Source organism: Drosophila albomicans, chromosome 2R (assembly GCF_009650485.2).
Source record: "Drosophila albomicans strain 15112-1751.03 chromosome 2R, ASM965048v2, whole genome shotgun sequence".
Taxonomy (NCBI): Eukaryota; Metazoa; Arthropoda; class Insecta; order Diptera; family Drosophilidae; genus Drosophila; species Drosophila albomicans.
This window is the reverse complement of record NC_047631.2, coordinates 342,744-356,841: the sequence shown is the minus strand read 5'-3', so window position 1 is coordinate 356,841 and position 14,098 is coordinate 342,744. Positions and strand designations below refer to the sequence as shown.

At 32.4% G+C, this 14,098-nt stretch overlaps 2 protein-coding genes and 1 non-coding gene across 4 annotated transcripts; all 3 read right to left on the bottom strand.

Moving 5' to 3' along the window:
- Positions 1–248: 248 nt before the first annotated feature.
- Positions 249–1,616, bottom strand: LOC117573161 (60S ribosomal protein L15). 2 transcript variants are annotated; one of them, XM_034256123.2, is made up of 3 exons: positions 1,528–1,616; positions 818–1,144; positions 249–644 (listed from the first exon to the last, which is right to left on the bottom strand). In XM_034256123.2, exons 2-3 carry the CDS (start codon positions 1,124–1,126, stop codon positions 339–341), a joined length of 615 nt encoding a protein of 204 aa, XP_034112014.1. In that variant the 5' UTR covers positions 1,127–1,144; positions 1,528–1,616; the 3' UTR covers positions 249–338. The 2 variants fall into 2 exon arrangements, with proteins under 2 accessions (XP_034112014.1, XP_051862915.1); XM_052006955.1 differs by lacking the exon at positions 1,528–1,616 and having other exon boundaries at positions 818–1,162.
- LOC117573265 (small nucleolar RNA Me18S-Gm1358) lies at positions 1,317–1,397 on the bottom strand. Its single transcript, XR_004572697.1, has one exon. It is a non-coding gene; the product is annotated as a small nucleolar RNA Me18S-Gm1358 (small nucleolar RNA).
- Positions 1,617–9,459: 7,843 nt separating the features above from the next.
- Positions 9,460–11,066, bottom strand: LOC117573156 (calreticulin). The gene is made up of 4 exons (XM_034256114.2): positions 10,937–11,066; positions 10,761–10,865; positions 10,229–10,701; positions 9,460–10,154 (listed from the first exon to the last, which is right to left on the bottom strand). Exons 1-4 carry the CDS (start codon positions 11,019–11,021, stop codon positions 9,606–9,608), a joined length of 1,212 nt encoding a protein of 403 aa, XP_034112005.1. The 5' UTR covers positions 11,022–11,066; the 3' UTR covers positions 9,460–9,605.
- Between the last annotated feature and the right edge of the window lie 3,032 nt (positions 11,067–14,098).

The window sequence follows — 14,098 nt, the reverse complement described above, 5'->3', positions numbered from 1 at the left end:
CGAGCACATTTGGATATATTCAAGATGTTCAACTTATAATGCCTAACATGTTTCCCCTATTTTTAAAATCATCTAGCGCGCCAAATAATTCTTAAATAAACTATTTTGCCGAATTTTGAAATTTAACAATTTAAATTATGGAAATCAATTCTACATTGGTTATGTATGAACTTACATGTCGACAAACTATTATATCCTGCCGCTACAACATCAAGACGTAAATTTCTCTATCTAATAAAAATGGAAGGTTTACACGTATCAAAAGCCAGTAATTTTAATGGATTTTAATTCATATTTGAAATGTGTGTTGACAACAAAATAGTCCAGTCTGATCACACTTAACGCTTCCTATGCATCTGCTCACGGTTCTTTCGCTTCCAGGCAGCACGTCTAGATCCACCAATGGTTTGCGAGTATCTGTAGCCCTTTCCAATGCCACGGGAACTCTTTCCTGCCGAAGTGAGACCACGAAGCTCACGATGCTTGTGTACGTGCTTACAGATCCAATTAATTTTGGGGTCACGACAGATAGCGTTGTGATGAATGTCCACCAAAATGACCTCGAAATATTTGTAAGAAGCATCTTGTGCCACCCAGTAAGAGTTCAAAACACGCAAACCGCCAAGTCTGCGACCAACGCGTTCCTACAACAAAATGAATTTCATATTATCACATGTGGACACCACCTCTCATACTGTATTAAATGTTGAATCAAAATCAGACATCTAAGGAAGTTAGTACGCATCATACAAGTTCAACAAATATTACGATATCATCATATGAAAAATGTAGTACATCTAATGTTAGAATTACTTACCTCAGCAATGGACTGCAATCCACGATACGGCTTCAATTGGTTCACACCATGGCTCTTTGGCTTACCGTAGGTGCATCCCTTAGGCACTGGACGTTTGCGACCGCCTCGACGAACACGAATCCTGTAGATAACGAAACCCTGTTTGGCACGGTACCCCAAGCGACGAGCCTTATCTGGACGAGTCGGCCTAGGCGAGCGATGCAGCTTTGTCAATTGGCGATACTGCCACACGCGTATGCGAAGCAGGTAGCGCATAACATCACTCTGCTTCTTTCTATACAACTCTTGCATATAACGGTAGGCACCCATTTCCAATAGCCGATAGACCTAGTAACAAATGAAATTTGTTATTTTTAATAACTTGTCACATCATTGGTCTATTAATCTCGTTGCTTCTTCCTGATTTTCATACTCTTTCTAATTGAAATACACATTTAAAGAAAAAAATGTCAACCTTAAAACGCACATTCAAAAATACGACTAATACTTTCAACTTTGTCACTTGTCAGAATATCCATAATCTGCACTTTGCGCAATAACCGCTTCAGAGTGGTGCATGGAAGTATCATCATTCGACAATAAGGAAAATAACTATTCTAACCATCAGGCATAATTATTAATAATCAAAGAATCATTCACATTAAGAAAAATATAAAAAGATTCACACTTAAAAAAAAATTTTTTTCTTGCAACATTTCTTTGCCACCCACCTTCGAGGTCGACCAAAATCCAAAAGAAAGACTTAACTGACTTCCGGCTAGTTGTCGACGACAGAGTTACATTTACACACTAATCTTCTGCAAAATATTAAATAACAAAAACTAACAAAATGGTTGAAACGTCGGAAATGGTACAGATTATTTACAACACGGTCACACTTAGTCTAACGTTTTCAATTTCACAAGATTCTTTCGATTTGCAAAACGAACGAGTTTGTCTTATTTGGAAATGAAAAAATAAATAAGTGGTTCATTGATTTATTGACGTTAATTCAAAACCGCCAGAAGATCAATAGAGCATGTAATTATTTTAGAAACAACCTATTTCTGACCACACCTCGAATTCGCAAATAAAATATTGCCGTCGGCAACAACAATTTTCGATTTCGTTAGCGATCGATAAATTTGTCACCATGAGTTATCGCCAAAATATGAGATAATTTTATAGTAGAACAGATAGCATTAATTTTTTAAATGTGATAAAAAATAAATTTATATGAACAAATCCCTTTAATTTAATAGGTTAATACCTAAAAGTGCATTAAGAGGTAGTTGAAATCACCAAAATGAAATCGATTAGAAAGGTGGCATCCTTTTTGTGGGAAACAGCTGATTGTCGTGCAATTGACTTTTGAAAATAAAAGATAAAAAACTTTTCTTGTCCAAAAAATCAAAGGCAGAGGCATAAGTCATCATCTATGCAGGTTAAAATCATCCTTATGTGCGTTCAAACCACTCAGGCAATTAAAAAAACGAAAGTCATTTTTTCACATTGTTTTCTTTTGACCAATATACAAATGCCTAATGAAATCGATGAATAATGAACTAATTAATTTTTTGGTCAGATAAAAACGTTATCATTTTGTCAAAGCTGCAAAGCTTTCGAAAAAACTTATTCTGTCCACAAAATGTAGTCTTTTGGAGATACATCATTCTTGGAAAAATTTAAATGAATTTTGTTTATACAGCTCTAGCCTATAATATATGAGATATCGATACTTCTGATGCTGGACTGTCATACTCTATTTAAACCAGGTGTTATTATGAAATTCCATGATACAAGTGGTTTACGGCAAAGCTGCATCAATTGTTTAGAGATAAAAATTAAACAAACTCAAGCAGGAAAAAGAAGAAAATAATAAATATATGCAATAATATATGAGCATTTCTCAAAGTCGCGAACGTACGTTCGTACGAGATAAATTAAAAAAATAAAATCGAAAACAAACGTTTCCTGAAACTTTTTTTTTACTCTTCGATAGCATTTGTTTAGCTCTTGGGTTACTGTAAATTATGGGGCTTATCGATTTTTAATTTTCATAATATTGTCAAAAAACATGCGGTCGCGAACGTACGCAAAATGGAAGTCGACTTTGGCTTAATACAGTAAAATACAAAACTCTGCGAATTGAGACGGAATATTTTAAAGAAATAACTTTACTTTTAAAGTAGAATCATGTTGCTTTCTATTAAGTCTACTCCCAAGAAAAAATCTCCATTTATTTATATTTAATTTAATTAAGTTCCGGTCGCGAACGTACGATTTTTCCATGTTGTTTTATTTATTAAATTTTTATTTTTACCACAACTTTTTTTATTAATAACTTCATATTTCATAAAAACAAACGGATTTAACTCAATTTAATGTGTCTAATAACATTTAAAAGTAAAAAAAATAAATTTTTATTAAATATGAAAAATGTACTGAAATTTATTAATAGCAAGAAAAATATGTAATAAATAATAAGTAATAACTAACAAGTAATAAGTAACTGCAAACAACATAGTTTTCAAAAACAAAAAAAAAATTTTTTTTTTTTAAATCCATGCGACGCTAGTAAAAATCGACATAGGCTTATAGGTAAGGTCGCGAACGTACGCTACTTTGACAATCAATAAAAAAAGATTGGTTTGAGTAACCCCAACGATTTTTTATATTTAAAATATATATACCAAAATCACTTAACACGCGAAGTTTCATTCACCTGCTTGCACTTATTGCGAAGCAATTATAATAAAATGATGTTTTCGGTCGCGAACGTACGATTTGAACATAGATAAGAAGCAAAATAAAAATAAACAGTTAATTGAAAATTTTTTCGCTCACTTTGCATTTTTTATCTTATTATTGGATTGCTATTAAGAGATTTGGTAGAAAAAGAGCAAACATATCATATGTTTTCTTTGTGAAATAATAAAACATAAAAATGCATACAAAGGGAGCTAAAAGTGAAAAAATTAAATTTTTTTAGTTTGCAGGCAAATTTTTTTTAACGGACAACGATATGCTACGGATCCATTGTATTATGAAAATTTGGATATTTCTTTATGACATTATACAAAAAAATACGATGAATGTGAAGATTTTTTTTTTCGGTCGTGGTTTACCTTTTTTTGAGGATTGCCCATATGTTATTCGTCAATTGACATTACTTATTTCGGTTTTTCATCATATTAAGCAACTCGCTCAGTAACTATCATACTTTTATACAAACAGGTCGCGTTGATCGACTTGACGATTTTCTTAAAACACTTTTATACCTGTGGTTATTTCTTTTTGATTTCTCAATTTTATTTTTTTTTTTAAGAAATTCCAATTTGCAATAATTTTAAGGCGCCAACATCACCTGATTTCCATCCATATCGCACTTCGATAAATATTCCAAAATATTAGCCAAAATACCGACACCTTTTCAGAATTATTACCTCATGATCAATCAAGCGGCTATATTAGCCGTTCCTCTCTACATACAGCCGCTTATAGAATAATGCGGCGGAAGGTTCTACTTAATGATAATTTCTATGATGCAGCCTAAACAAATTACAAAATTGAGTACCTAGCTCTTCATACTGAGTAACTGAGCTCAAATACATACATATACGTATAACATGAGTAATAACAAATAAAAAATTAAAGAGAGCGTCGACCCATGCTTAAAATAAGCTTTAAGATTTTTAAAATAGTGTGCTCGACTTAGAAGTGAGAATGCCAAGAAGTAAATAATAAATAAATATTGATATATAACATTAATTTTATGTTAAAAATATGTTATATTGAATGTAATGTAATGTAATGTAATTTATGTAATCAATGGGTAAATATAAAATACACGAAGGTCAATATCACAAATCAGGTCAATTTGAAATTAAAACGCCTGAATCAGGCGTGCTCCGGTATTCACTTTTCGTTTTCGTTTTGGGACCAAAACCGAGATTTTCGTTTAGGTTAGGTGCTCTGGTTTTCACAAGTTTTTGGTCATCGTTTTACTATCGGAACGCTTCACTCCATACTGCTGAATGAGCTGACTTGTGTTTTGGTCAGAAGTAAGGTTTTTGGATTTTGGAAAAATGTCGCATTGATGATATTTGCTGTCTAAAATATATTGCGCGATGATATTAAGAAATATATTTTTAAAAAATCGATATATCAAGTATTTTTGAAATTTTTTAATATTCAGCTTAATTTCAAGTTGCTGTAAGTTTACAGGCCCAAGAATATGTATAATCAAACAAACGTTATGATTTCATCAACTATGGACTGCAAATAAGAGCTATTTGAGACACAATAGACTATTTTTTATTTAAAAAGTGAATAAAAAAAAAAAAACAATTATTATACCCACTCTGAAGCAACAAAGCTGAATACGAATTGCTTGTGATGCGAGTAAGCTAATAAGTTGCATGGTGCAAGACGGATTTGTTGCGATTTTGTGATGTTAGTCGCAATGGATTTCTCTTCAGAAGATGAGCTGCTGTTAGAGGAAAGGTTATTTTTTAAATTTAAATGAAACAAAATAGTGTATGGAAAAATTCACCCAATTAATTTGGGAAGAAAAGCATTCGGCGAATTTCATCATTTAGTTGATGAGCTGCGTCAAGATGAAAAAAAAATTTTGGAGTATACCCGAATAAAAATTAGCACATTTGATTACATTCTGTTAAAAATTGAACCACTAATTATTAAAAATTGAATAAATTTTGAGACACAATAGACTATTTTTTATTTAAAAAGTGAATAAAAAAACAAATATTATACCCACTCTGAAGCAACAAAGCTGAAGAAAAAAAAAAAAAAAAAACAACTAAAACCCCAATTATACCTGCAGAAAGGCAAATTGTAACGTTAAGGTAGAAAATTATTCAAAATATATTTAGTTCATTCATTTCAATCATTTTAACTTTTCATTTAGTTACATGTTTATTTAATTTTTCTTAATTCGAAAATTAACTCTTCATTTATAATTCACATTTTCACAAAACTTGTCCGTCAGGCAAATCTCAAATCACATGTAAATTGTAACATGCATTGCGCCAAAGCATGGGTAGAACAAAAAAAATATCAACAAAGGCAAAATAGCAAGCGATTCGTCTTCAAAAACAGTACTGCACCGTTCATCTTCGTCTCAGCGCGCAGTATGTTTGCGGGTGAGCGAATTTATATAAATTGTACTGCACTGTTTTTTGTCTTCAGCTTCATCTTCATCTTCGTCTCAGCGCGCACTATGTTTGCAGCCTTATTTGCGTTCTTCAAAATAAAAATAACAAAACTATTAAGTACATATATGGTATAGAGCACAGCCCATTGTGTTCAATTTTAAATATTTTCAAAACGTATTAATTATTAATTCATAGAATTTGTACTTAATGCTTTTAATTAGGTTAGAAAACAAATCTGTATTTAACGATTTTAAACTCGTTCGGTTACATCCTGGTCTGTCATACGACAATGCACTAAGGGGAAAAAGTCGCAAAGTGCGGCATTTTTACATTTTTTTGTGTTCGGTATCATTAAATTGACTTTATTTTTTGAATTAGAATACTTCAAGAATACTGAAACATATTTTTAAAAAATTTTAGACTTCGTTGGTAATTTGTTATTCGCCCATACTTAAAGACTATGGTCTGGACCCTTTAAAAAAAAAATTTGTGATTTTTTCTGTCAATTTTATATTCAAATATTAAATCAAACAAAAAAGCTTGAATATGGAATTTAATCGTTAAGGTATGTAATATTAATTATTGGCACTACATTTTTAGTACATGTGATATATTGTCCAATCATGCAATGTGTTGTTGGTATGTTTTTAGGTCCCTGGTAACAAATGTATTTGTGTTTCTGTGGAGTATAACTAATGCGTCTAGGCCGGTCGAGGCAATATTAAAGCTGAATTTTATTAACCAAACTGTTAACAATCAAATAGTGATTAACTTTTTTGCCCGTTTTTGCCCGATTTACGGCAAAACTCAATGTTTCAGTTGTATTTACGTCTTGTCAACGTTGCTTGATTTTTGGAGCAAAAACAACCGCCAACAAACTGCTGTGAAGCACAAAAAATTTTACAAAATCGATATGTTTTCATGCAAAGAAAAACAGCCGCCTGAATACTTTATCAGATGTGTTAAATACAGCATTAGATTCCTCTGACCCACTGCTATAAATCTAAAGGAACGCCAAAGATTAAACTATAAAAAAGCCTTCCAAGAAATGTTATAGCTCTTTTGGAATCTCCTGATATTGAGCCTCCAATAACATGGGCATGTGTAGACAATAATGATAATCAGGTACAAGAAGGCGGAGATAATGAACTCGAAATTTTTGGGCAAAGTTCCCTGAAGTTGGAGGAAGAGCTTTGTGAAGAATAAATTATTACCTGGACACCAATGTATAGAGTCACAAAACATAATATTGGGCTCTAATAAATTTTTGATTTAATTTTGCATAGATCCAAATTAAATTTAAAATGCAAATTTGCTAAAAAATATATTAATTTAATAAATTTAGTTTAATTTTAAAACAAATTTTTTGAAAAAAAAATCGAAAATTATAACCTCATGGTAAGGTGGGCGGCAAGGAAGTCGTAGTCCAATTGAAAAAAGAAAAAAACCGAAATTCGATATTTATATTTTAGGTATATGTACAAAGTTTCATGTTTCTATCTTCAAAAATGGTAAAAATGCCGCAATTCGGGACTTTTTGCCATAGTGCAATTGGAGTTACAAACAACACACTTTATGGCAGAAGCCAGATGAAACCAAACTACCAGGCGTGTTTAATTAACCTAATGCCACCTTTGCTAGCATGAGCATAGTTGACATTTGTGGAATCCAGAATTCCAACGGATTTGTCTCCCAACTACAAAATGTCGTACTAAAGAAAAGCTGCATTTCCTTTCTTTTGGAACTCTGGACTGTAGAGCCTCGGAGTTATATGATCCTTTTTTGCAAATCTAGAAAATTTTCGTGTACGCTTAATGCGACCATGTCCTGTTCTCCGCAATCTATTTCTCCTTCAGACGAAGGCAATATTTCTGTTTGTTTCTTTTATGCTTAATGCCTTTATCGGTGACATTTTTTACATGAAGAGGCATATCGACTAACATTTTTTTAAATCGAAGATCAAGCATAGTACCTTTCATCAGGATGTTAGACTGCAGCAAAGCACTCAATCGCTTATCTTATATTTTTAGAAGGGTATTATTTGCTTCGATGCCCTCAGCGGTAACCACATTCTTCTTTTAATTTTAATTTTTTTTTTTAATTTTGTATTAATTTTAGGAATCACTAAGCTGACGGTCACAAAAGAATCTCCGCTCACATTTTCAGTGGATACATCATCTCAAAAATATCAATATCGACTATTTTTACTAAAAAAAATATCGCGATATTCTTTAAGAGAAAAATATCGATATTTTGATAAATTTCCGACATCCCTAGTCAGTAAACAACCCGTAAAAATGCACTTCGTATGTCCAATTTCTCGCGTGGATAGAACTCACATTATGATAATTTTATCCTCCATAGATAATTTATGCTTCCTCTGAAAGAAATTTATTTGCTCTTTTATATTAAACCAATGAGTCAACTATTTTTTTCCTTTTGCAAATAATATCCAATTTGACGTAGAAAAAGGCGTTTACTTTCCATTTCGAAAAGACAAATTTGCTCGTTTTGTAATTAGTTTTTCGTTTTCGTTTTGAAAAATAGCTCTAGCGTTATTGATTGTACTAAATTTTATTCCTAAAACTGTAGTCTACAACTCATAATTAGTTGATTTTCAGATTTTAAAAACGAAATTAATTTAAATTGGGGCTAGAATACATTGAAAATTAAACATTATTTTCCATGCCATATTTTTGTATCGAAAATTGACACTGAAATTAAGAAGTTATCATGCGTGCACCGGTATTAACTATTCAATCGTTTTCGTTTTGGGACCAAAACCAAGATTTTTGTAGGTGCTCCGATTTACACAAATTTTTGGTCATCGTTTTGCAATCTTATAATTTATTTCTTAATGCTGAAACAGCGGACTTGTGATTTTGGTCAGAAGTAAACAACGCGAAAAATGGCTTTCGCATTTTCAATTTTCAATTCAATTCAATTGGCTTCATAGATGATGTCTGCTTTCCTCTGAAAACAATCTATGTATTTGCCAATCAGCTGTTTAGCACAAAAAGGGTATGGTACCTTTTTAATCGATTTCATTCAGATGATTTCAACTACTTTTTCGTGGGATTTTAGAATTTAAGTAATTAAATTAAATAACTTTATTATTAAACAAATATTTTACCCAACTTCATTCACCAAAAGTACGGCAGCTTAGGCGATAACTCCTAGTAAGTCTAAACTTTGTATAAAATATAACAAAATGTGTTCCTTAGTTATTAACCAAGGATACGTCAAATTGAGACTTAAAAATTTCGATTTAAAAAAACATTCTTTTTATGAAATAATTACTTGCGCGAATTTTGTACTTTTGAGCTCCACAAAACTATTAGATTCAATATATATGTATGTAATTAAGTCAGTCTTTTGTTCATTAATCATCAGAAGAGTTCCGTTCCTCATTGAAGGCACAGTTTGTGCAGCTCATTTTAGTATTGACTATATGTACATAAAACAATCGTAATTCATGCAGGTAAATTATTATTTCGAAGACTAATATGCAATTCATTTATTTAAACTTATAAGTCTTGCAAATTTTAATTCTACATAAATATTATTAAGAATGATTGTATTTGTCAAACAAATTAAAGATGCACAAATACTTTTTTTTTTGTAAATGCCATTTATAATTCATCGTGACCATTGTCTTCAGTCTCTTGCTTAGACTCTGTATTGTCGTCATCATCATCATCGTCTTCATCATCCTTATCGGCATTCTTCTTGGACTCTTCTTCGTCCTTTTTCCGCTGCACCTCATCTTGCAATTCCTTCACTTTCTTTTCACCGGCTTGTGTATTTTTTACTTCAGCCGCTACCTTTGATGCTAATTCAATGTCATCTGTGATGAGGACATTATCAAATATTGTGCCCGATTTGACTTGCCACAGATCGAAGCCCACAGTGCAAATTTCATTGCGCAGATAGAGATTGTCATCAGCACTATATTCTGGATTATCGATCTCTGGATGCTCCCATGCTCCTTTGTAATTAGGGTTATCCAATTGCTTGGCCTGCCATTCTCCTTTGTAGTCAGGATTATCGACCATGGGAGGTTCCCATTCGCCGTCCATTTCATCGTCCCAATCTTCTGGTTTTGAAGCATCGGGGTCTGGAATGTGCTCTGGCTTATCCCAATCCTCAGGTTTCTTATCATCAGGATCGGGAATCGTGGCCTGTTCCAAATTAAAATAAAATTGCCAAAATAATTATCAAAGATAGAAAATTGCGTAAAAGATATTCGAAGTACCTTATCGTCCCAATCTTCAGGTTTCTTTGCATTTGGATCCTTAATCTTTTTGGGCGCCAAGAAATCCCAATCATCCTCAAGATTGCCGGATTCCACTTTCTCATTATCAATTAGCACTTCATAGGTATTGTCTGGCTTCACAATCAGAGTGTAGAAATGTGTATACACGTCATCCTTGCAACGAATATCTTTGTTGATTAAGTGATTCTTGCCTTTGTAGCTTAAAATCACATGCACTTTTTTGGTGCCAGGTCCACAGATGTCGGGTCCAAACATAATTTCATAAGGCGATTCACCATGCATATCCGTTTGGTCCAGAGAGCAATCAAACAACTTCACATAACCGCCTCCGCAATCAATATTTTGCTCATGCTTTACAGAAAATTGAACCACCAAAGGTTTGCCCTTATTCGAGAATCCATCGAATTTATTAGACAATGCATAAAAACGTGCGTCCTGCGATGTCTGAATGCCTGTGTAAATTATGAATTTGAATTGTGCAAAATGCCCAAATAAAATAAAAACGTCCTACCCTTGTCCAAGTCAGCATCATTGTAAAAGGAGCCTGCAGAGTGAACAAATTTTCCAAACTCTTTTCCGGGATGCTTACTATAGATCCATTCAGTTTTCCAATTATCTGGAATCCAGAAATTAGGTCGAAGTTGAAATACAAAAACTAAACAATTCCAAACATTGCAGACAAATTACCATTTTCGAATTTTTCTTCAAAATACACTTCGGCATTTAAACATCCTATCGCCAGCAAAAGAGCGATTACTTTTAGAAGCATCATGCACACGTGTTACTGCACCGAACTCTTTAAACAAACTTACTGTAAGAATCAAACAAATTTTATAAATGGGTCGAAAAGCCGGTTAAATCTATAGTATACACACCATGTGTCAGAAAGAGATGAATATATTTGTTGTGTATACCCGGTGGAACGCTTTGATTGGGCACATGTGGTCCAATCATATTTCACAACGTATTTGTTAGTGTTGCGAAGTATTAACTTTAAATACACGGCATTCGATAACAATAAAAACGAACAAGCTCTCCAAATGCGAAAATGTGTCGAATACCGGGTTGTTGCAATTTTACATTATTGTAATAACAAACTGTTATTCTTCAATTTTTGTCAAATAATATCGATTAGAACATCTCAAATTATATCCCATTTATTCCCTTCTCACATTGAAAATTTCCGTTAAGTACAACCTTCGGCCACATTAATCCATAAGCGGCTGTGTGTAAGACAGAGAAGGCTAATAGAGCTGCATCATGCGGCAATGATTCTGAAAAGGTGGCCGTATTTTGAATATTTCGGTATAGTTATCGAAAAAATAATAAATCAGCTGATTAATCCACTTACAAATTTTGGCGCCATATTTCATATCGCTTTGCTACCAAATAAGTCAGAAAATAAAGCAAATTAGAGAGAATCATAAGCAAATGTTTGAAGATCAAATAACCACTTTATACAATAATCTGATCGTTTGAAATCGAGTTTCTTAATATCGTGAAAATCGCAAATAAATAGAAAAATAATATTAAATAAAATTATTATTATAATATAATTTTCGAGTGCCCTCGGTGACGACTAAATTTAGTAAATTTAAATTACTAAAAAATATGTTGCCTTGAATAATTTAAAGAAACACAATTAATTTTTTTAATATTAAATTTATGCAAATCTATATAGTTTTATACTCACCACACTACTAGATAGATGACTAGTTATTAAACTATAGTCTACAACGTCTCAATTGATTCACAATAAATTTAAAAAAAAACGCATACTTCTATGTCAATACGTCAATGTGGCCAAGTCAAAATACTCATTAAGCCTTTCATTATAAGTACCAAAAATACCAAAACTGGTATTTAATATTCTTGTCAAAAAAGTTAGAATTTCGTCTGTATAAAATGTCTGCACAAAAAAAGCTGCGGCACAAAAAAACTCAACATTTTTTTTTTATCTCAATGTTTTACTTTTGAAATTAAGAAAATTTTCTTATTAATTTTAAATCTACAAGTTCTGCTATACCAATCTTCATTTAAATTTTTGAAATATCTTTGATGGTTTAGACCCAGTGGAGGTTTAAACTTTTAGTTTGCGACTGCACGAAATAAGGTGCGATCTACTGTATATGGTAATCGATTAAACACATGGTAATATTGACTTATTATTAACTAAAATGAATAAGTAAAGCTTATATATATATATATATGTATACCCGCTACACATAGGGTAGAAAGACATGATTTTCTGTCCGTATGAACACGTAGACAACAGAGACTAAGAGAGATACAATTGTTATTTTAGATTAACTTTGTATCAAAATTTTGTTACGCCCACTTTAGCCCCTGTAAATTAAAAGTGGTGCCATTATTACATTCGACAAATTTCCCGCAAAAAATATTTACAAAAGATAACCAAAAAAACCAAACAACAACTAAAAATATCATTCCAAATATCATTCGATTTTTAATAAACAACAAATATAATAACAAGTAAAAAAATTACAGTCAAGTGTGCTCGCTAACCATTTTAAATAAAAGCTGGCAAGATAATACTGCAAAAATAATACAAATATGTACATATGTATACCATAGCGTGCAAAGTATACGAGATTGTCAGACAAAGCAACTAAGTTTTTTCTTTAATAACTTTGACAATTTTTATGTGATCGTAACCAAATTTTCAAGAATCTTAAATACTTAGTTATTGTTTTTCATCTTCTTATACATATATCCCAACATATTTTAATTTAACTTAATTAGCTGTACAGCGTCTTTTAATATTTATTCGCGGTTTTCGATTAATGCATGCTGTTCACAAATTTATTTTGTTTTGTCCGCGCGTCAACAAGCCCGTGCTTGGTATCGTTGGGCGTTAGTACGTCAACGTCCAAATAACATTAAATACGCTAATAATAAGGTTTTAAGCAAAGGAATAGATTTACTAGAGCAAACTACATTATTGAGATTATTATAATTCACACACAGAATACGGAAGGGATTATGGCAAGCAAAGTTAGTAGTTCTACGTGAAATGAGAAGAGGAGGAAAATTCCTAGTGATCCTGACCGGAACTGTAAGACTAATTTGACTTAACAGCTCCAAAGAGTCTTTTTCACCATTAATTAGTCTCTGTATGAAATCAGCACCTTACATAGTTCTACAGTCAGAAAGAGAAGGAAGGTTTAGTAATAAAAGTCTACTGCGATAAGGCGGTAATATAATATTAGGATTCCAATCTAAACAAGAATTATTTCTGCACCGACTCAATCCTATCTTGATAAATCCTATACTGGGGATTTTAGACAAGAGATCCGTACTCAAGGATAGGACGAACCAGTGAGACGTACAAAGTTTTGGTAATGAAGGGATTTTTTAACTCTTTCTACCAGCGTTTTATAAATCCCAGAACACCCATTGCCCCATTTACAGTAGACAGAATATGTTTATCAAATTTTAGTTTTGCATCAAGCAGAACCCCTAAGTAATTCCCACCTTCAATTCGCTCAAGAGGAGTATCATATTACCTGGGAAGAACTTCTACAGAAGGTCATAAACTTACATTTATTGCAGTTGAGATGTAACATATTTACTCTGCACCAAGATTCTAGACGATTAAGGTCACATTGCGACAGTAAGCTCGCAAGACTATCGTTAAATGTTAGGCAAAGCTTAACGTCATCAGCGTACGTAAATACACGGGAATGGTCAATAACAGAAGGAAGATCATTTTTGAACAAAGTGAACAATAGAGGACCCAAATGACTACCCTGGGGCACACCAGAAGTAACTTGGACACATTTAGATACAAGGCCATTATAATAAACATTCTGAATTCTGTTGGAAAGG

What these genes read in the sequence shown, in the direction of transcription:
- LOC117573161 (XM_034256123.2), bottom strand. Translation starts at nt 1,126, where the DNA reads ATGGGTGCCTACCGTTATATGCAAGAGTTGTATAGAAAGAAGCAGAGT. An exon ending in GATTGCAGTCCATTGCTGAG is followed by an intron (nt 645 to 817) that starts GTAAGTAATTCT and finishes ATTTTGTTGTAG; the next exon opens with GAACGCGTTGGTCGCAGACT.
- LOC117573156 (XM_034256114.2), bottom strand. Translation starts at nt 11,021, where the DNA reads ATGATGCTTCTAAAAGTAATCGCTCTTTTGCTGGCGATAGGATGTTTA. An exon ending in TGAAGAAAAATTCGAAAATG is followed by an intron (nt 10,866 to 10,936) that starts GTAATTTGTCTG and finishes TCTGGATTCCAG; the next exon opens with ATAATTGGAAAACTGAATGG. An exon ending in TGATGCTGACTTGGACAAGG is followed by an intron (nt 10,702 to 10,760) that starts GTAGGACGTTTT and finishes TAATTTACACAG; the next exon opens with GCATTCAGACATCGCAGGAC.